We start from the raw sequence: 23,630 nt of genomic DNA on the forward strand, positions 1-23,630 counted from the left end.
TATCGTATTTTATATCGAATAATTGCCATAAAGGAAGGTTGAAAATATTTTTTTTTCTTTCAATTTAGGAACATATTTGTACAAGATTTCAAAATTTGGGGACACCTCTTTTGATATTGTATACCCCATGCTGACCTTATTAAAGTGAAGTCACACAACAACGGGGGTCCTGGGTGGCTGATTGGTCTAAGGCACTTGCCTTTACAGGTGGCTGACATCTCACCTCTGTTCATGTGGGTTCAGGTCTGGGTTTAGCTAGCATGGGTATGTGAGAAAGCTTGCTAGTATCTTCCTGTGAATTGGTTGTTCTTTCTGAGGTTTTCTTGGCATCTTCCTTCACCAAAATATACTTGCTACCATGTAAATCATGTGCTGCAAAATGATTTTAAAAAACAAGGTGCAAGGTACATTTCACATGCAAGTATTTGGAACCCAGAAAAGTACAAATTCTTCAAATTCTGGAAGAAACAAATCTGTACAATATTTTTAAATTTAACTTTCTTAATGATTTATATAATACATGTACCTTTAGTGAGAAGTTTATTTTATAGAATAGTCAATTTTTCTGTGATAAATATTCTGAGATTTTATCATCAGATATATTGTATCAGATGTTTGATTTTGGACACTATCTTCTTTCTTGGACACCAGAATATTTTCATTCCCTGTGATTTTTAGGTATAATTGTTAAAAGAGTTTTATTTACAGACTTATGTTTTTGGACACAATTGCATTACTCCACTGATAACAAGAACCGACTAATCCCAGATTTGAAAAGCAGAAGAATGATTTATATATCATTTGAAATGGCTTATACAGGTTAGAGTCAAATTGTTGAAATTGGGGATTCTTGGTTTTGGCAATTTCATGCAGAGGAAATGAGAGCTAAGGGTTTTTCACCACATCACACTGAGCTAGGTGATCCAGGCTGGCAAATTCTGTGACTTTTATATTGTGAGTACAGTGCTGTACCAACTGAGCTTTCATGGTTTTTAAAAAATGGGAGAACAGTACTTAATTATTCATTAGGTCAATGACAGTGATATAAGAAACGTAATTTGTTAATAAACTGTTTTATGTTTCAGATGAGGAAATCTCAATCATGAAAACCTTAAAAGGATATGTCACCCTTTATTAAAAAAGAAAACCGTTAAGGCTGCCATCTACAAATATTTAGTGAACACTCCACTGTGGACAATACTAAAACCAGCACCTGATCAAGGAATTAATTTCAGTGTATAAAGCTTATTACAAAATAGTCTAGCACAAAACAGAACCTTTTTATGTATTTTATTTGCTGTTATGAAGCGTATAGGGATATAATTAAATTTGTTATTATTATTAAGTTTCAGTACTGAACCACACAAATAGGGAAAGTTATTTTTTTCTGTTAGTAATATTTCAAAACCAACCTTCTGCACTTCTTAGTTACATCCTATCATATCTATTTCTTCTAAATTCTTAATCAAGTAAGCATTCTATGGTCAATCTGAGTTTTCATTCATAAATGTACATGTAAAGTTTGATTATTTTGTTGTGTCACTTATGGTGTTGCCAGATATTATACATGTGTATTTCGTGCTAGAGCATACATCTTTGGCTCACTTGTTTATTTTCTGACACTATGAAATATTTTTTATATATTTTCTGTGATATATTATTATCTGCTGTCCAAAAAACAGAAAATCGGACACATTTAGCTGATATTGTTGTGTCTTTTATTTAGGTAATTTAGCTTTGTCTCGAGCACTAGGAGATTTTGTATTCAAGAAGAATGACAAAAAAAGGCCAGAGGAACAAATAGTTACAGGTACATTCATTCATTACACAGTTTGACTTTTGGATGTAGTTAGATCATATTTTTTATGTACAAGTGTTTATTTATAGCTCTAGCATGTGTAGGGATCCTGAGTATTCATCACAAAAGGTATTATGAGACAAAATTAGATTATATTATTGTGTAAGTAGGTCGTGGCATATTGTTTTTTGACTTTCATAAAATTATGTCTGATTAGCATGTATTGGAGATATAAATAGTCATATAGTAGCAAAATATTGATAAATTTGTATATATGTTGGATCCAACTGTAATAACAAAGACCCTGATTTGTTGTCACACAGTATGCCAGTATGTTCTGTTGACTATGTTAGCAGATCAGTTTCTGTGCTGTTTGCAGATGGATCCAAATATATTTGGTACACCTCTCCCTTGATAACTTGTGTACAGAGGGGGCCAAAAACATAGACCACTCTATAAGCAAGGGCACAAGTTACTAAGAGAACTAAAATAACAAATTGCTCGACATCAAGAAAACCAGGGTGGGGTGGGAACTGGGCTGCTTAATTGGGGTGAAACAATTCATCGATATATCAATGTATCGATACTTTTGCTGAAACATTGCACATATCGATACAAGACAGAGAATCCATACAAAACTATACTTACTCGTATGTGTGTTATTTTAATTTTCAGCAATCATAAATTATTATTATTAATTGCCATTATTCTGTAAAATTATAATTCATCTGAAACAGCATTTGCAGTCATAGACACTCATGTTTATTAGCAAAAACAATAAAGATTATTTGAGAATACCCATTCATCATCTACAAGTTAGCACAAAGTGACATGGTTTGTTATCTGCCCTTGCCCATTCAATGCCAATTATCTTAACCCAGAAATATGTTCAGCATATACTATACATTCCAAACCACTTTCACGCAAAGTTTCTACTTTGAATTGTATCTTGACTCTTTTGGTCGATTTGAAATCTAAACTACCGTTGTGTTGCATGGTGAAAAATGTTACATCTAATTCTCATTTGTGGTTGTTGCTTGTTTTGGTCCAGGTTAAACAATAACCACCAATCAGAAATCAATGTAGCTTATTCCATGCGTGACAAACAGGAAGTATTGACAGAGTCTTTGTGGGAAAGTCATTAGATATGACAAGTACTTATGTGGAGATGTTTTCAGGGTGTGTCATTGCACAAATGTTGGCAAAATTAGTACAAATTCTCACACTTTGGAAAACAGTAAAACGCAAGAACTCCCACAAATTCATTAAAAGTTCCACATATGAAAATGTGCTCAGCGAAGTATACAATTTTTATTTAACCATTCTTGTTGCAGCATCTGTTTTTTGGATAGTAAGTTTCCACATCTGGGTTCTTCAAGCATGACATGAATGGTTGTGAAACTAAATGTGATTAGCATAGTATGCCCAGGAATAAGTATTATGGCATGGTTTGAAACCATTCATGAAGAAAGTTTTACAAATGCTTGTTTAAAATACAGGCTAATTGAAAATCCAAAATGTCTGCTTCCCAGCAGGGTTCATTACGATTTTGTTTGGCTACTACTTGCTGATGATAGTGATCATGACAATAATTTTTAAAGTTATGAAGTATATCAGATTATTGGAGCTGGGAAAGTGTTAATGGAGATACCAGTGAGTGATTTTGAACCCAAAATGATATTAAATACAAGTCAGATTTACATGCTGGATGGACAGAAAATAGACAGCGTGATCCTTTCAGTGGTATTTCAGAATTAAATGTACAAAGGGCAGATTACTGAGGCTAATTAAAATACAGACAATTTTAAAGTGTAATGCATTTTTTTTAATTAATTGATTTTACTATGCAGATCATATGCTACAAAATCATATGTATGTATCCAAGTTAGGGTCAAGATAAACTGAATAAATAAGGGTAAAAAAATGAAATTTGGAAGTAAAGATATTTATTTTAATACCTCTGTCTGCACATGCATTGATGGACTAAATACCCTTTGATAATATTATGGAACAGATAAGAAATTTGGCATAGTTGTCAGTAAACTACTGATTTACAAAGGAAGTTTATGTTAGTGAAAAATCCTTTTTTTGGAGCAGATGTATCTGTGAGCTCTGGAAAATTGTACATAACAGTCACAATGGTCAGCTTTCCAACATATTCAAGCTGACAAAGCTAGCTATGTATATGCCCCTTCAGAAGGAAGCACAATACAATATTGATACAAAGAAAAGGAGCAGAGTATGCTAAGAAATAATTAACAGATTAATGCTGTCAGAGATGTTGAATTCAGGAGAGCTCTAAGAAAGTGGAGCAGGAAGAAAGAGAGATGTATATTGAAGTTAAGATAAATATTGACCTATGACCATTCCTTCCTCCCCCTCCTTTTTCTTTGATAAAGACACAGGTCTTCCTTAAGATAAAATCCTGTCATCATCTCTCCTTCAATTGTACATGGGGAACAAATTTGGAATTTTTTTATTTTTATGCAGAGATATTTAACCAGTGAATGAAGGTGTTGATGGAATAAGTGAAATTAGCATAGAATGAGCAGTGGTGCAGATTTCAAACTGCTCAAGATTATCACCTTGTGTAAGTTAAAGAAATTGTAGAATAGGACTGGGTGTAGTCAGTAATTTTTCTAATATGCTAACAAATTCAAGTACTTGTGGCTGCAGCAGTCTTTTGCATCTGCAGGAAGTCAAATGTGATAGATTTTGTTGGTATTCAACCTTATTCCCATGCTCGAATTTGTTCTAGATGAGATTTTCTTTGCACAAGGAAATTGAATTATTTCTTCTGTTTTGAAGATAATATCTTAATGTCTTCCACATGTAACTGAGACACGAAAGTGGTATTAAGATGTTTTCAAATCATTCATGTTGTACAAAACAAAGGAGGTTAAATGGAGCCACCATTAAATGGCCTAAAACATTGGATAAAACTCACTACAACCAACAAGTCGTTTGTTTGAAAGTATAGTTGTTATCTTCTCATAAATGAGAATTACATATAAATATACGATAACTATAGTGTGTGTGTGAGTTAGATTTTTAACGTAGCTTTAACATATTGCTACGATGTCTGCAGTGTGGCAGTTTATAGTGATGTCTAGCATTGGGACATCATGCCACAGACATGTAGCATGATGTCCCACCCATTCACATTATCCTGACACCAGGCCAACCAGTCCTATTATTAACCTAATAATGCTGAGTGCCAAGCGAGGCAGCTGTTATTACCATTTTTGTAAGTCTTTGATATGACTTGACCAGGGATCAAACCCACAAACTCCCACATCCGAGGCGGACACTCTAACCACTAGACCACTAGAGCGGTTTATGATAACTATATGTTCATATGTAGTCTGCATACTGCAAATAGGACCAGAATGTCAACATACATGAAAGGGCACCACCTACCTTTCAAAGTTTATATGTGTATTGATATGTATGGTATCAGGCTGCGTATTGTGAATCGTAATGACACATGGCACATGTGTATCCTCATTGATAATAATTATCAATAAGGCACTTTTTCAAATGAAGTCGTTTATTATTCTATATAAATTACATTTATTTTCAAAATGTCCAACATCGGAAAGATCATTAGCTTGATTCCAAGTGGTTTCAACAAACATTACTTGTATGTGAAAACTTTGTTTATTATGTTACCACCTTTTGGTTTGTTGATTAGCCTGTTTCCCAGTGTATTTACATAATGGTATAGTGTGAAGCAAGGAGTCTAGGAAACCAGACTAACTGCTGATACACCACCAAACAAAATTCTCTTCAAAACCTAGCGACATTACTTTTTGTGAGACAATCATCGACATCAAAACTCAATTTTTGTATTATTTAATTGGTTCAATATTGATACCGTGATTTCACTGCAAGTAACAATGAAACTCCTTGAGGATATCTCTAAGTGCAAATTCAGGACTTCTCTAAAACTCGTTTGCCCACAATGGTCCCTATATGTGAAACAAAGCTCTTTATTTTATGAAGTATTCATTTCACTTTGTTGCTATGCTATCTTTGATCACAGTATGAGTCTTTTAATTTAGGGTACTTTAATTATATTACTTACAAACTGTAATGTGTTCACCCAACATAAAACTGGGGCCACTAGATCTTAAGCATGTAGGATTTGCATGACTTTTAACATTTCTTTTATTCCACCTCCTATATTTGATTCGAAAGACGTGATAACACGAAGTAGGCCAGCAACAATACAACAAATACTTCTGCAAGTTAGATATCCAAACATGGTCAGAACATAATTAGGTTCTCAGAGAAGCTTTTGTGGACATAGCTGTTATGGTAAATTGACATATTTTACGTTTAAATACACATTGCATTTGTGATGATTACACTTAAAAGGAACTAAAAGATAGAACTAAAACACAAATTTCACTTGATAAAAATTATTTAATGGGTATTTATTTATTAAAGTACTGTCTGCACCAGGTGTGATATTTTCTTTGATCAAAATTTCTCTTTCGTTCATTACACAGTGCTAAAAATGTCAGTTGGAAAGAAAATGTAACAAATTATACAACTTCTTATTTTAAGCTGGTAATTTCTTAATGTTGATTAAAATTTACAGTTACTATATCTACCATTTTCAACCATAAAACGAGTGACATATCAGAGTTTCATTTACCAATTTTGAGCATGACTTTCTTCAAGTTCAATAAATAGGGATACAATTTTGTTTTATTTATTTTTTTTTTAAAATGGGATCTGAGTGATAAGCAGGTTTGGGAGTTATTGGGGCACGAGTTATCGAGGGAGTGGTATATGGGACCATTAATATGCAGTATTGTTTGCTACATTGATTATTGTTATATCATGGTGCTAACTGGCATATTTATGACATGACCATGTGATATATGATGCTGATAAAGTTGACTGATGTTTTATGCATAAATTTCAAGTATACATTTTCAGTTTGTTTTTAAATCTATTTAAACACAGGTGGAAAATGCATCATTCCTTTACAGTCAAAGCATTTCTAAATCCCATAAAATGTATTCCTGATTAAAATCAGTTATCATATTTACTACAAGGAGGATAAAGACATTTGCTGTTTAATATGTGTAGCATTCATGTTCGTATTGAACATATTTATGTAATTGGATTATTTTATCTCATTAATAATAAAATATGTGTGCAACATTTCTTTATGAAAAATGGTCCCATAATACAAAACTTGTTTTCTATGAAGGAAGTTATCTATGTATGTATATGTTTTATTTTGGTTAGGAAATCCTGATGTTGTTGAGAAGAATATTAATAAGGACTTTGAGTTTATTGTTTTGGCATGTGATGGTATCTGGGATGTATTGACGAGTCAGGAGGTTGTGGATTTCGTCAGAGCCCGCATTGCTCAGAGAATGGAGCCAGAAGCGGTATGGTTGAGATTTTTTTAATTCATATGAGAAATAAACACGTTAATGAGGTAAAATTCAGGGGTCACATGGTCTTGTTTACGGATTGTTTTTTTGTCAAATGTTTGATAAAGATGTTGCTGACTAAACTTAGTTCAGAGTTTACTACATTGTTTCTTTGTTGGAGAATTGGTTGTTGTTGTTGTTGTTGTAGGGTTTAATGCCATTTTTTCAGCACACGATAGGCTATACATGGCGGCCAGTATTAATGGTGGAGGAAGAACCCGGGAAAACCCCAGAAAGAACCACCGACCCACGAAAAGCTACTGGCAAGCTTTCTCACATATCCACATTATCCGAATCCAAGACTCAAACCCACTGCAGACAGAGGTGAGATGGCAGTGATCCGTAACGGAGAGCACTTTAGACCATTCAGCCATTTGGGGCCCCTGGACAATTAGTAGATGAGTTGTTAACTAAACATGTTTGGTCATTATGTTGGTTAATCACTTTGTAGTATCAAAACACAAGACAGAAAAGGTGTGAAAGCCTATCACCAGGATTCATTAAAAGCTCTATTATTGAAAGATTGTTCCACGGTCTGTCCTGTAGACATTACATCAGTCCTCACTATGTGGTTTGTGTCATGCTGTGTGGACACAATACCTTGAGAACAAAATACATGAAACCAGAGCTGATATTAAAGAAAAAGATATTAACAATAACAACTAACTTTTAATTATCATTCTTCAAGACTTTTGGGGGGATCTGATTAATTAAAACTTCACCATCTGAATTTATAGGAAATGCCCATTGGTTAAGTGTTATTTATTTTTGAGGAAGTATGTCAGGTTTTTTTCTTCAATCAATTAACATTAGAGTAAATAACTACTGTTGTTAGGTGAAATTCTGTAGCATAGTTAGTGATTTAACAAAATTGCTTGAATGTAAACAAGTTTATCATGGAATACCAATATATATATATATATATATATATATATACAGTGGAGCCTCGTTAATCCGGACTCCATTTATCTGGAAACCTCGCTATTCGGACATAATTCAATGGGAATGGAATTCCTAAACGTTAATTTGTTCCGTTAATCAAGAAATCCGCGTTCTGGAAATCAAAATCGGGGACCAAAGTGTAAAATTACATTAAAACTTGTCTCGATAATCCGGAAATAATCTGTCCAAAAATAAGAAAATTCGAAAAATCGTATGTGAAAATGCAATCAGAAGAATAATACATAAAACACAGTAGTGAAGCCCTTGAGAATCTATGGCCACTATCAATAACTAAGTAGCATGACCATGTTGTAACCAGTGATTGTATAAACAATGTCTGTTTCAGCTAGTCACCGACGGGGGTGTTAATAATTAAATAAACACACTGGGATCAAATCGTCCACGCTTTTTGACATAACATATGGTAAATAAATTAAAAGTGTCATTAAGCCTCTTTGTTGTTTACCAGTTGTATGTAACAATCACAGTTTATTGTTTGCTGTGCAAATACAGTTGACATTTTTAAGCTGTGGACAGGCAAACAAAGGTTACAGACTTCTTCAGGAAATTGACATAATAAATGTATGTACAGTACATACATGTACATGAACATAGTGTGATGTGTTCGATCTGTTAATTGTCTAAACTTCTATTTACTGTATATGTACGTACAAGCACATGTTATAATAATGTGAAATAAACACAGATTAATAGATGTATTCATTAATTTATTTCAACCATTATTGAATACACAGTACATTACATTTAAAGCTAGCATATACATGTACATATATATGGTGTGATGATATCGTAAAATAAGAAAATATGCATGATTCAATTATCTGGAAAACTCGTTAATCCGGACATATTCGCTGGGAATGAATGTGTCCGGATTAACGAGGCTCCACTGTATTTATATATATATATATATATATATATATATATATATATATATAGTTGTGAGACAAATTCAATGATATTCCATGCATGTTATGAGGTTCAGGTGTCAAAGTCATTGACCAAAAAGTATGTACTGCACAAACAGGTATCTTGTAAAAAGGTGAAAGTGATATAGAGAAGTGCATATCTCTCAGGTTTTTGATTCAGAATGACAGCACTGACAGCCTGCTTTTTTTTTCTCTTGATGTCCCTTTTTCTGACAGATGAGTTATTATCAGGCGCAGGGAAGAAGAAATGGAAGGACCCAAAATGAATTTGAGATGGAGAAATCTTCTTTGTTCTTGATTCAAGCATATATTTTGTTGTGTGTAAGAGATGAACATAAACTGAAATGTAAAATACAGATTTGAATGGTGTTGAGCACAGTTTTAATTCTACTAATCGTAGACCAGACGAGCTCTTGGGATGGTCTGTTGTCTGTCATTTTTCCATTCATTGGCACACATTTGTTACTGTTGCTCCTTCTAAACTACTTGGATGATTACCATGAAACTTTACACACACATTCATCCCAGGGTCTAGTTGTTCCTAATGAAAATGCTTCTAGGACATTCATTATGGCCACCAGTTGCCATCTTGAAAATCTTGTTATCACCACTGATCGTAAATGGATGGTCCCACTGATAGATCCAGAATGGCTGACAAAGGGGGCATCGTGAGCATCTTGTTGATATGACTCATCCTACATGGTCAACATAGTTTTCACAAAAAGACTTATTATGATATCTATTTTGTCCTAAATAAAAATGGTCCCAATCTGACATCTAATATGTGCACCGCTGCAGCTAATTTGAAATCTTGTTATTGCATAAGAATATCAACAGTTAAAGGTCTTCTTTTGAATTCCTGGATATTCTTTTCTCTGAGTATAGTGTCAGTCTCTTCATGGGACTCTTGTTTCAGATACAGTTCTTCTCAAAAATATGAATCAAGATTTTAAGTTGTATTACAAATTAAAACTAAAGGTACAAATTGACCATTGAAGTTTGTAATTACTTTTTGTAAATGGTGGTTCTTTCCGGTGTTTTCCCGGGTTCTTCCTCCACCATTAATACTGGCCGCCATGTATAGCCTATCTTGTGCTGAAAAATGGCATTAAACCCTATAACAACAACAAATTTTAGTAAACTGACTATATAATAATCATTTGACATTGTAGAACATCATGGGGCATCTGTCAGGGTTATCTTTATTTTTCAATGCCTGATTCACTTTCCTGGGTTCACTTTCTTGTCTCTCTTGTAGTTTTAGTCTTGGCACATCTTCACAATACTCTAGGTATTTTTTCTCCAGTGGATGGCATTATTAAAATAATCTGAGAGTTAACATTCTTCAGTCTCCTATGCTCTTCACAACCCCAAATTGTAAATTAAAACCAATGTTCCCAGTAATATGTATGGAGAGCCTCATTGTCCATACTTTATTTTTCAGCTCTTCAGTTATACTGAGCATTTTCCTCTCTGTGCTGATTGCAAGGCTAGCACATTCTTTCATCAAGAAATCCAAACCGTTTTAAGTTTCTTGAAAACTGGATCCGTCAAAACTTTCACTAAATTACCATTCGATTTTCTTTTTATAGATATTTTAAGGGGTCTTAGAATCCTACCAGGATAACCAGGGTTTTCTTATCAGTTACAAATCTCTTAAGACTTCTTTTTAACTCCTGGTTATTAACTTGCTATAAGGGCTTGTTAATGTACTCTAAATTATCATCAGGTTGGTTTTATCACCATCATGTTTCAACCCCACGCCCCCAATCCCTTCACTCTCCAAAGAGCTTGACAGCTCATGTTAACCAGTTCCTTATGTTTGGGGGAATTCATTCCAAAATTGTTTGATCAATTTCGCCATCAGTAAGGGGCTTTTCTAATTTGATGCTGTTGGAATTTTTGTACTATTCATGTTCATATTTTTCCCAAAGTGGAGATTGTATACAGAGAAATTAGATTCTAGAACCTGTGCCTGTGAATAATTCACATATGAGGACATTATCAGTATGAAGTGGTGATTTCAAAATATTTGCTGTTGTGGCATACATTTTATATATGATCAAGGATTTGTGAGAGGGCATTCTCCCTATAAAAGGCATCACTTACGATTTAACTGATACATACATGGTATAATTTGATATATATGTAAGGTTTAGCATATTCAGACCTAAAATCCAAGTGTTATTATAATGGATGTTTGACTCTTTTCTGTAAAGGGCTCTGATCTAATTGTAAACTTTATTTTCATAATTACGTAATGCATCAGTACATCATAAAATAAAGGAATTCCAAGGTGGGCTATTTTTACAGTATGTCTCAGTTACAGATAATGGCTTGTCGCTTCCAGTGCTATGGATGATTTCTAATGGTTCCTTAAATCAATAAAGTATTGAATTTTTGTAAGTGGATGGTTATTACTGATAACAGCTATTAGGTTATAATGGTTTTTATGGTAATTGTTATTTTAAGCAGTTAAGTAATAGAAATTAAAGTAAAACTAATCATGATTTATTTTCAGATCTGTGAAGAATTAATGACTCGGTGTTTGGCCCCTGATTGTCAAATGGGAGGTCTAGGATGTGATAACATGACTGTTGTCATCGTTTGTTTCCTTCATGGAGGAACATACGAAGATTTGATCCGTCGTTGTTCCCAGCATGGATCCATGGGACCGGTTCCACATCTCAGTCACATGGGAAACATGGATCTAAAATAGTATCTTTGTTGCAATCTGTCCCCAAATCTTGTCTGCATCTGTCTACACATTCATGACTTATGTATACCAATTGAGCGCTTTACATTAGATTAGATGGTGTTCACATAAAAATGAATATGTGTAACACTGAACTTTCTGCATTAACTGCAAGTTTCACTTGTTTAGTTTTTTTTTACCACTTCATGGGTCTGCTTAATTGCAGTTTTATGTTTATGACTACTCATGAATTACATCCAGAAATTGTTCTTTCAAATCTTTTGTTTAGATCTTGATGAAGAAGTACAGCTGTAAAAAAGTAATTAAATTTTGTTACAGTATACGCAATTTCCTGTAGGTTTACACTTGGATTTCACATGTGTTTCATTTAGCCTTTTTCTTTTGGGAAACATTTTGGATAACATTTTGGAAATTTCTTGTTTAGGTTCATTGCATCAGATATCAGAAATGAAATTCTCATTTAAAGCATGCAGGAAATATTATAGATCACCATGACTAAAATACCTATAATGCAACCATTTCAGTTAATAACTTATTATATTATATACTCTACATATCCAAAATATCTAAAGGAGTTTGAACATTTCTAGAAGTGCATGTAACCCAGTAAAAGCAATTTTATTCTTAATATTATCAAGATTTATCATTGCAGGAAACAAATTCCTAGTTACCTGGATCTGATAATGTTTTGATAATTTTTTTTATCATTTGTGGCAGCTACATTATTATCTAACTTTTGAATGGCGTTACTTTTTTGGTGGTGATGGTAGCAGCAGTGATGGCATGGTCATAAACAAAATTAAAGGTTTTGTTTTATAAGGTTTTACAGTTACATATCTTTTACCGTAGTTGCTGTATTCGACTGAAAACTTGTTCACAATATTGCTTTAGATCTAAAGTTTGTACTTGGATATGCTAACTTACCTGCATAAGCAAATAAATTGTGTCATCATTATTTAGCTTTTGCATTGAAGTTTCAGAAAGTCAGATGTCGTTTTAAATAGTTCTGGAATGCCTGCCATAAGGCAGAGTGCATTATTCATTTCCACACAATGGCTTTAGTTTCTGAAAGTCAGATGTCAGTTTTTAATAGTTTTGGAATGCCTGCCGTAAGGCAGAGTGCATTATTAATTTCCACACAATGGCTTAAGTTCTCCATATATGCACTTAGAGTGTGATCTACACTTTTGCATTTGCATACTGTTAGATTTTTAAAGAATGGGTTATCCTTGGTATTTTAGAAAGACTTGGGTATTGTTAAAAGAACTTTTAATTTCCTTTGTTTTGGTGTATGATTGACGGGTGTAATTTGGATTATAGGCTATACAGCTTGACCTTACTTCAGATGTACACAATTTGGTTTATTGAGCATAGTTTGCTCTGATGCACACCTTTAAAAAAAACTACTAGCTCTGCTTGGTCATTTTCACTTCTTGGACTTCAAAGGTAAACTGCAAAAAAAGAAATGAGCTGATAGCTTCTTTTTCTTATATATTTTGTAAATTATGCATTGTACTTGCAGAAGCTGATATTGCCTACTCTGCAGAATTACTTCAGGTGGACTTTTCAAGCAGATAGGAACAGCCATTCTGGTTAGCAGTGTGGTTATATCATGTTTAGTTTCCACAAGTACAATATGTAAAGAAATTTCAGCTATATTAAATGAAAGTAGCATAAACGTTTGTCAACATACTCTCTATTCAACATGTGGTAAATGCAAATGGTTTCACTTTACTCTTGTCACTTTTTTCAGAAGTACATAGAGTCTTAGCTTCCAAACTTTATGGATGGTTTGCACTCAGGATCAGGAAGAAACCTATTGCTTTTAGGATCAAAAGGTTGCATATCAGTGTCACAGCAACTGAAAGAAGAACAAATAGTTTCTACCTGTATCACATACGTGGTTCAAACTTGTAGATTACATGCACTTGGTTAGGAAGAATACATGCACTTGGTTAGGAAGAATACATGCACTTGGTTAGGAAGAATACATCCACTTGGTTAGGAAGAATACATGCACTTGGTTAGGAAGAATACATCCACTTGGTTAGGAAGAATACATCCACTTGGTTAGGAAGAATACGTCCACTTGGTTAGGAAGAATACATGCACTTGGTTAGGAAGAATACATCCACTTGGTTAGGAAGAATACATCCACTTGGTTAGGAAGAATACGTCCACTTGGTTAGGAAGAAACCTATTAATTTTGGGATCAGAGGTTAAGGTCACTGTGAGTTAATTTAGAAAATGGTTTCCACATAACACAATTTCTGCATCAGATATCTGGATGCAGCTTGTGTGGATGACTTGCACTTTGGGTAAGAATTTTCTATCAAATTTGAGGTCAAAAGGTGATAGATAAATGAGAGATCAAGGTTATTGTGATTGTAAGAAGTGGTTTCTGCACAATAACACTAGTTATACAAAACAGACTTGTGCAAATTTACTGACGACTTACACTTGGGGTCAGAAAGAAGTCTATTAATTTGGGGTCAAAAAATCATGTCGGAGTCACTTTCAATAAAGAAAAATTTTATTTACATAGTAATGTCATTTGTGGACCATATACCTTGCCAAGAGTTTTTGGTGTGGAAAAGGCCTTTTTGATTGGTATCAAAGATCAGTGTAATGTTAGCATGGAGAAAAATGGGTTTTATATTTCTTCCAGAGTAAGTTCAAAATCCAGACTTTGTGGATGGTGTACACTTAGGGTAATAAACAAACTTTTAGGTTCTTGGATCCATAGGTGATAATCACAGTCATGCAAGTCTAATTAGAACATAACAGTGAGTCAAGACCTCGTACCTTGTACAGATGTCCAGGTCATTGAAACTTGATGGTCATTAGTCTCCAGATTCAACCATGCCCTGTTGGTGCCTACACAGGGAACCATTAAACATGGGACAGGCATATAATGTGCCACTCACTTGGAAGTTTTGCATATTAATAATATATATATGTCTTGGTATGAGCACTCCTAATGCACCTGGTTATGCTAGACAGATACATCTTATAACTTTTCAACAGGGGACACCCTTATAAATCATAGTAATGTGACGAAAAGTATATAATAATAATAATAATGAGGACTTTGTATAGTGCCTAATCTTTAGAAGCTCTAAGCACTTTACAACATTAGACAACACCTATAAGATAAAAAACATATAATGATATGATTACAAAAACAAGCACCATGAAATTAGAAAACATTAAAAAACGTGCTGAGAATATTTAAGGTAGGAAACATTATTAGGTCTTTACGTTTGTTCTTGCAATCGAAATAAGTGAGTTTTGAGAGCACTCTTGAATGGGATCACTGTGTCTTTGTGTCTAAGTTCAGTGGTCAATTCATTCCACATTGCTGGGCCCTGGTATGCAAAAGAACGCTGTCCATATGACTTTGTTTTCATATATATTGCTGATGGTTATTCCAGTTCATTGTTCTGTCACAAAATCCAAGTTTTATTGCAAGATAATTTGTAAAAAATATGTACAGTGGATCAACTGATTCTTATTCCAATATTTTTTCTCGGAAATACCAAATTTGAAGAAATATTACTCCATGGGTCCTGTTATTCAGATTAATTATAACAATGGCATATTTAGACAATAATATGTTTGCATAAGGTGTATAATTAGTAATTCACAAATGCCTAAGATAACAAAACCTAATTTAGATTTAGTGAACAAGCTAGTTCCTTAGTCTTAGAGAAGAATATAATGTACACACAACTGCTACACTAACATGTATTATTCTGTATTTTATACATCATGCGGAATTATGTTAAACGTCTGTTTTTATTGTAAGAAAATAATATTCATGCACAAATATTTGCACATTTAGTGAACGTATATACCGTAGCAACCATAAATGGTAAAGGAAACCTGATTGAACCATAAATCTTAAAGTGCATGCCATTTGATATAATTACATTTCACCATCGAGGCAAACAGCATGTACAGTCACAAATGTTGTAAGTTGTTCCAGACAAAACATGCATTACATCAGCTCCCAATGGTCCCAAAAATGTTTGTTGTTATTTAATCCAGTCAGCTTTAAATATTTTTTTGTTTTTGTTCTGGCGTTCTGTCTTTTTTAAACTTTACTCATTGTCTGTGCAGAAATGTTTACTGACGTACTTTATTCAGAATTTTACAATATTTTACTATTCCAACTGAACAGTATTTCACTTAATTTATAAAATTAATCCTGCCAAAATGAATGAAAAATGGTTGTGCCTAATAGTTGTCCCTTATTATTTTTAGTAAAATTTTACAAATTAAAGCACTGTTACACTTGGGAAATCCAAAGGAATATACTTGACAGCAGCAGTCTTGGACTGTTATGTATGAATATGTTTATGATTAGATAATGGTTACTTTTCAACAATTGCATATATAATGTATTTTAGTATATTTGATATTTGTTTGACAAGGTTTGAAACGAGAGCCTATTTACAGCAAATGTACGTGTGTCCTACTGGGAACGACATAGAGCCAAAGCTGCCACTCAAAAATCATGGTCTGTTCTGTTTATTTTTTGAGTGGTGTGTTGTGTATACATAGGTGATTACAGTACTTATCAAACACTTTATGAATACAAGTTACTGAAGTTTATTTCTCCAAGATTTGTTGCTGTTAGTACCTGTACTGCAATGAAAACAAGTGCCAATTACTGTGTACAAATACTGTAAATAGCATTTTTTGTTCTAGGCAAGACATGTCAAAGTTGAATTTCTCAGACGAATTTGTTGAAGTTTACTGTGTGTTTGTTTTGCATAATATTGTTTTTGCTGAGTACATGAAGACTAACCAACCATGTACTGAGCTTATTGTGTGGCTCTGGTCCTCACTTTGATTCTCATGGCTAATTATTTTCATTGAGCATACCGACCAGTTCCGACAGTAGAGTTAAACATTACTGATGATCTCCCATACTTAAAATTAAGGGCTGCCTCTAGAAACATACTTGGGACAGAGGGAAACACTTTCATTTTAGAGTTGTCACCACCCATGGATGAAGTTTTGAATTTTGTATCATTTTCTTATGAACTTTTGGAGTAATCCAAGTATCTTGGCATGTTGTTCCTGGGCAGTATGCATATTTAAATGGAACAGCCCTATGCTTCTCTGACTGCTTGAGATGAAAAGAAAACTAAATGTAGAATTCATATGTTTTGAACTATTGCAAATGTGGGATGGATGAATCTGATATTCCAAGGTTAAGTTGGATATTCCACCTTTTGTTTGCCAAATGGAGTGATTGCCCCTGATTGACATAGCACTTTGCCATTCAGATGCATCATATTGATTTGGGTATCCATGTTGAGTTTACACAACTGGTTTATTTACTCATCACTTTTAGAAATCTAAGAACTTTAATTAGGTTGTTTTTATTCCCTTGTTCCACTGCAAAACAAACACATGTACAAATCGTACAAGTAAATCTATTATTTTAAAAAAAAATTAATAACAGTTTCAAATTTTAAAAAGGTTTTCAAAAGAGTTCAGGTCATCAAAAACAATTAACAGGAACCTAAGATAACACACATTAACAGGTTTGGATGTTCTACATTTGTGTCCAAGAATAATTGTATATTCCATTCATGTACAGTTGGATATTTAATGGTACTTTGTATTGTTTAAATCTACAAACTTTTATGCAAACTACAAACTACAATTTATGCAAAATGCTAAGATATACTTTATATCTTGTACTTCAGTTTTCTTTTTATAGAAATTTAGCACTACCTACCTCATTTTGATGTGCATTCTCTACACTGACTTTAAGATGTAAGAAACATTTGGAGTACATGTCCAATATTAAAACTGCTTTCTAATTGGTTTTCATCTAATATATGATCCAAACTGGTAATTCTTATATATATTTATAAAATTTGCAAATATAAACTCAGGACAGATTTTAATCTTTTGAATGCTCAGGTGGTATTCATTTGTAAAGATTTGACATTGTAATATTTTTTTTTGAGTTTTTAAAATTTTAGTACTTATAAGACCTGTAGTGAGCTTTTAAAATCAAGACACAGGAAGTGCCATTTATTCTTTCTGGCAATCTAACCATGATTTCACATTTTCTCCATACAGTTTTTGGATAATTGTCATTTAGCAGTTTACAAAAATAAAGGTTGAAAACTGGAATTTGCTTTTTTAGATGAAAGTATCATAGTCTCCATGGTTTTCATCGACCTATGCAGTCAAAATGATCAGAATAACAAACAAATAAATGGTTAAAAAAAGTTCATGATTAAATTTGACATACTAAACAGAATTATGCACATTTCCTAATGATTGGCTTAGTGTTATGCAAATGAGTAATAATTTCATACAGAAAGCTGTGCTAAAATAGGTGCATCAATCATACCTTTTTTGTTATGATAATTGTCATCATTTTTCTCACCTTTTGATAAAAGTTTGTATCAAAGACTCATTTCTAGTCAGTATTGAAAATCAAATATTTCTTTTAAGTATGATTACAGATGCTCTAGACAAATTGAAATGATCTCAAGCCGTCTGGTATATATATACGATTCAGAATTATCATTTATGTTCACTTTTTGTCGATATTTGCTGCTAAAACTTTCAGACTTTCAGAGCTTGTACTTTCCTGCAGTACATCACATTATATATCACACAGTGTAAGTTACCATTACAAGTCTTAAAATGAATAAAATAGTAGAAAATATGTGCATCATCCATTGTTACTGTTCATATAATATTTCATAGATAGATAGAAAATGTTACCCTCACAGTGTATGTAACTTATGACATTTGTCTGTGTTGTAGCACCTGCTTTCCAGAGAAGAAATATTAAAGACCACTTGGTCTTAAAATTAATGTTGATAGGTTAGATGACCTACCAGTATTCAAATGTACTTAATTTATAGAGCGCAATTAACAAAGAGAGTGATTGTTTTTATGCTTTAAGTTACTCTTGCACTTCATATTAGGTTTTCCAGTGAAATATCACTTGTAGCTATTTTAAGTATGCTGGTCTGGCACACATTGTAAATTAGTTTTATAGTATTACTGGCACAAAGTGGTTTTGTTACATGTATGTAAATATGCTGTTTTTAAACTAGTATTGATGTGTTAGTGTGATATGATTTCATTTGATTTTATGTTGAACTGGGTGTTCAGGATTTGACCCTTCCTAATGAAATAAAAAGAGAATTGATTTTTTTCTGAAATGGGATTCACTGATTCATGCATCTTACTGGAAGTACTGTTTGGGATGTTTGTAAGCACATGATTCATTTGTTTTCTCTTGAAAGATTTTTTTACAAAAAAGAAAAGAATGTGCAGTAGTGTCAGATTTATGTACAGAATCCAAGTAAGACTAAATAACATTAATAATTATTATATGGATAAATGTATTATAACATTTAAAGATGTATCTAACCATATAACTCCTTTTTCACAAAATAAATAAGAAGCAAAGGCAGCTTCTAATTAAAAGTGGAAAAGATGAAATATTATAGCATTTTATTTCCGGTGCGAAAAGATTGTAGTATTTTGTATAATTCATTTTTTGTCGTTTCATGTTTGTGTGTGCAAGTGATTAGAACTACTGTACAGTAAATAATCAGAAGCCATGTTTGGTTGCTTTCAATAATAGGATGAGAGCTAAAAATAGAATGTGAAAAGTATTGTTGTAAAGGTTTACATGAATTATTTATTGTTAAAAGCTGTTTTAGTAGAAGTGGTTTGGCAGCTGGTGCAGTGTACACTACAAATAACAGTGCAGTGTAGTTGCATATTCATCCAATATTTATATATGCAAGAAATATAGCCCATTATCTCAGTACAGTAGTGACACACTTGCATTGTAAAAGTGGTCACATTAAAATATTTTTGAAAACGTAAATATGCTTTCATTGTACACATACAATAGTACTACACCAAATAATAAACAATTATGTAAATTTCAGTGTAATTTGTACTACACCAAACACTAAACAGTTATGGAAATGTCAGTTAGATTGACATGTCTGTAGTCATTATGACAAAAAGAGCTACTGCATTTTTGTGGCTGGTAAGATTCCAGCCCTAACCATATAGAGAAAAGCAATAGTATCTGGGTTACATATTTAAATTCTGCCTTGAAAATGTTTCTCATAAAAAGCGAACTGTGGTTTTGTTGATGTCACATTGGTGATAAGCCCTAAAAAGTTGATAAAATTTAAACTTTCTTGTAGCAAAGTTTACACCCGAGGGATGTTGAGGGATGTTCCAATTAAAACATACCTGGGATCCAAGGAACACACTTTTAATTTGGGGTACTCACTAATAGATGCAATTTAGAATTTTCTTATCATTTTAACATGAACTCTGCGAAATCAATGTACCCTGGCATATATTTTTAAAATCTGCATTCCCTGGGTACCACATATGTTTAAATGGAACATCACTGACCACAAATAGCAGAAAAGACATTCAGAGAGAAAACTTAAGTAAATTGGCAAGCACTAACAGTATCCCCCATTTCTAAAACAACTAAATTCACTTTAAGCCTCTAATATAGTTGACACTCAAAGAGGCATATACAGTTTTGATATTCTCTTAAACTATAAGTAAATACATTTTATCAAGTCAGTTTTATTTTTTTAAATATTGCAAACTTGAATACTAAAGCTACATTGCACTGTTTGCTTGACTGTAACCTACACTTGTCACTTGTAAATCTGTGTACAATCCATATTAACCAGTATTTTTACTGATAAAGCGACTTTTGTTTATCATTTTGGATAAACAATGTGATAATAGTTCTTGCCGTTGCAAGTTTGGAATGGTTTCAGTTGAATAAATGGATTTAAAAAATTGTTTTTATGTTGTTCATTATTAACCCTAAAGCAAATGTAACATCACTTAAGTTCTCTATTAACCACATATACATGCTACAATAATCCAGTGAAATCTTGTCTCTTTTGAAGCCACAGTGCACAGTGGTTAGCATACTGGACTCTATTAGTTGGTTGTGGGCTTGAATGAGTCAAGATCATCTGTAGTGTTGGTATCTAGGAAGGGCACTCAACTCTCACAGGTTCAGCACTTTATAGTTTTTCAAGTGCTTATGTGCTGCCAATCAATAAATCAACTTCTTGTATAGAATGTATTAATCAGCCAACTAGCAGAAATAGTAAAATGGTAGATTTACTCTGGTGGTCATTTAATACAAGTTCACAGAAACGCGTGTAGAGAGACTGGGGTTGCTTAAGATGGATGACAGTCTAGGTGTGTAGGAAGACTGGGGGGTGCTTAAGACATATGATAGCCTATATATGTGGCGAAGACTTGGGGGTTGCGTAAGACGGATGATAGCCTAATAGAAGAGACCATATGGGTGGATTTGACTACTTTTTCAGAAAGGAATATTAAGATATCCTCACCAAAACTCAACCACATCTACTAAAAAACAGATTGCTAGGTAGTTACTGTGAGGTGTGTAAACGTAATAGGGATGATGGTACATTCTGCATGCTGGAGAAATTATAATAATACCAAGACTATCTCACCTCAGACTTCTGTAATGTACAGCTAACTGGTTAGACGGTTTATAAACTCCCAATAAGGAATACAGATGGAATGAAGAAAACTGGACTGATTAGGTAGATGAATGCTAAGTAAAAACTACTCCAAAATAAATGTAAATTGCCACAAGTGAACTAATTAGTAACTAGGGAGCGGTTTCATTTTTGGGGGCGGGTCACAAAGATAGGTTTCATGATACCTGTAGATAAATATGCGAGATAAATTTCACAGAGACTGAGATGATCAGATGTTATACAATGTACACTTTAAGTCTGAAATTTGTTTATGTCTAAAGTGTTAATGTCTTGTTCAGTACAGATACTAGTAATTGTGGCAGTGAAGATGAAAATACAAACTTCAGGGTTCTCATTACTGAGAAATCAGGGGAAAAGCCAGGAGAAAGAATTGGTTTGTTCCTTTATGGAAAAAATTCTTTCATTTCACAAATACTTGTCAAGTTATGGGAAAATGGGGAATTTTTAGCATCTACATGATGACAAAAAAAACTAGTTATAACTGAACTGAACACAAGTTAAATTTATTGAGTTCTAAACAGAATATTTAGAGGTTGCAGCAATCTTAAGTCAGTTGAGATACAGTTGCTGATGGATCATTGTGGGTGCTTCCCCTAAATGCACCTGTATAATGAATCCAAGTGTTCAGGTGATTGGATTAGTCAAGTAGACTTGTTATCCCTTAATCTGCTTCATATCGGTACTTTATCTTAAGCTGAAGATAAGAAAATCACTCGAGCATTACACTATGCCAACACACTATCTACAATGTGATCTTGGTAATAATAAAGCTGGTCTTCCCCAGTTCGTCCCTTCATATCTTTAGTCAACAAAAGATATATTGTGATAAATCTTTGTTCACCATTTGCTATTTGCACCGCGAACATGGTGTCGAGTTTTATCATCTACAGCAATTCAATATGCACAACTTGCCTTTGGACTGAATTTTACTATCAGACTTTGCTAAATACATAAAAATCCACAAACGTTTGGGACAATTTTCAATTCCGAATCCCATGTTCTGGGTGTCTCTGACTATAATTGCAATAAATATAAAGTCCATAGTTGGCTTCCACTGAAGGCAGATGTTGAAGCACCTACCAGACAAAAGTAAGGCTCAGGAAAATCATTTAATTCTGAACATGTAAAAATTTACCACTTGTTGACAGCATAAAGTGATGTGGATTCACACAATGAAAATACCTGTGTACATTTGCTACCTTTCACTGTGAACTTCTCACTGCTTAAAACTTAAAACATTGTTAAATTAGCCATTACTTTTGCTTAATCTGCCTATGTGTTACCAGTCCAGAACAGGTCGCAAAGGGAGCCAACTTTGTTATATACACAGGCTCACAATGAAAACTTGATAGTAAAATGGGTTCAAATCATTAAAACAGTGTGAAGATAGCAAGTATAAAGTCCTTCTAATATCAAGCTTGTGTCAGATGCCAGTCTTGTTTTATTAAGAATATAAGTAGTGGAGTAATACGTACAAGTATACTGTGTAAAGTAATGATGAGGACAAATATGTGTTATAAATCATTCCAAAGACAAGTGCTTGGAATAATGCTAAGGAAAATTTTCCCCCCTTGACATGCATAAGTAGAGTTGAAATGATGATGAAAACAAATTCAGTCCTTTCTATACAATGGTATATCAGTTTTAAAGGCTCCTAGTAAAAAAAAAATCAAATGACATTTTCTAAAATATCTTCATACCAATATATGCAGTTTAGCATAATCAAGCAAACATTTTTGTTCTGTAAATTAAAATGAGGTACATGCAGATTTATAGAGTTCAATAATTATGCTTGTTTCTAGTGATACATTGTGAAGTTTAGTACAGGGTCACATGTCTGTTTCAGATGTCATAGGAGAGACTCACAGAAAATGGCTTCTGAATTTTAGAAAAATGGTTGTTTTCTAAGTCAAATTATTTTTTAAAACCTTCTGCTAATGCATATATGCGATGCTAAAAACTGCCTTGTCCCCAGAGATGCAAATACAAGCTGCTAATTCTCTTTCTGTCCCTACTGGCTGATACATACCAGCAAAGGGTTGGGAACCCCCCCCCCCCCCGAGACACATATAAATGTTTCATATTAAAGCTTTGCATTGGATAAAATTGGAAACATCTGTCTTTTTTAACAATATTTAGCCAGTAAAAATAGTCCTTACATAAAGTGATGAAAGTGTTCTATTAGTA

General features: G+C 33.3%; 1 protein-coding gene across 1 annotated transcript in view; it reads left to right on the forward strand.

Annotated features, from left to right (window-relative positions):
- The window catches only part of LOC149797627 (putative protein phosphatase 2C T23F11.1), a 76,834-nt gene extending 56,135 nt beyond the window's left edge, over positions 1-20,699 (forward strand). Inside the window, exons 8-10 of the mRNA XM_089962523.1 lie at positions 1,727-1,810; positions 7,064-7,209; positions 11,665-20,699. Of these exons, the coding sequence (XP_089818649.1) occupies positions 1,727-1,810; positions 7,064-7,209; positions 11,665-11,862 (428 nt within the window). The 3' untranslated portion in view covers positions 11,863-20,699. The remainder of the gene's footprint in view (positions 1-1,726; positions 1,811-7,063; positions 7,210-11,664) is intronic.
- The last annotated feature ends 2,931 nt before the right edge of the window (positions 20,700-23,630 follow it).

This window comes from Sinohyriopsis cumingii, chromosome 6 (genome assembly GCF_028554795.1).
Source record: "Sinohyriopsis cumingii isolate HCF-2022 chromosome 6, ASM2855479v2, whole genome shotgun sequence".
Taxonomy (NCBI): domain Eukaryota; kingdom Metazoa; phylum Mollusca; class Bivalvia; order Unionida; family Unionidae; genus Sinohyriopsis; species Sinohyriopsis cumingii.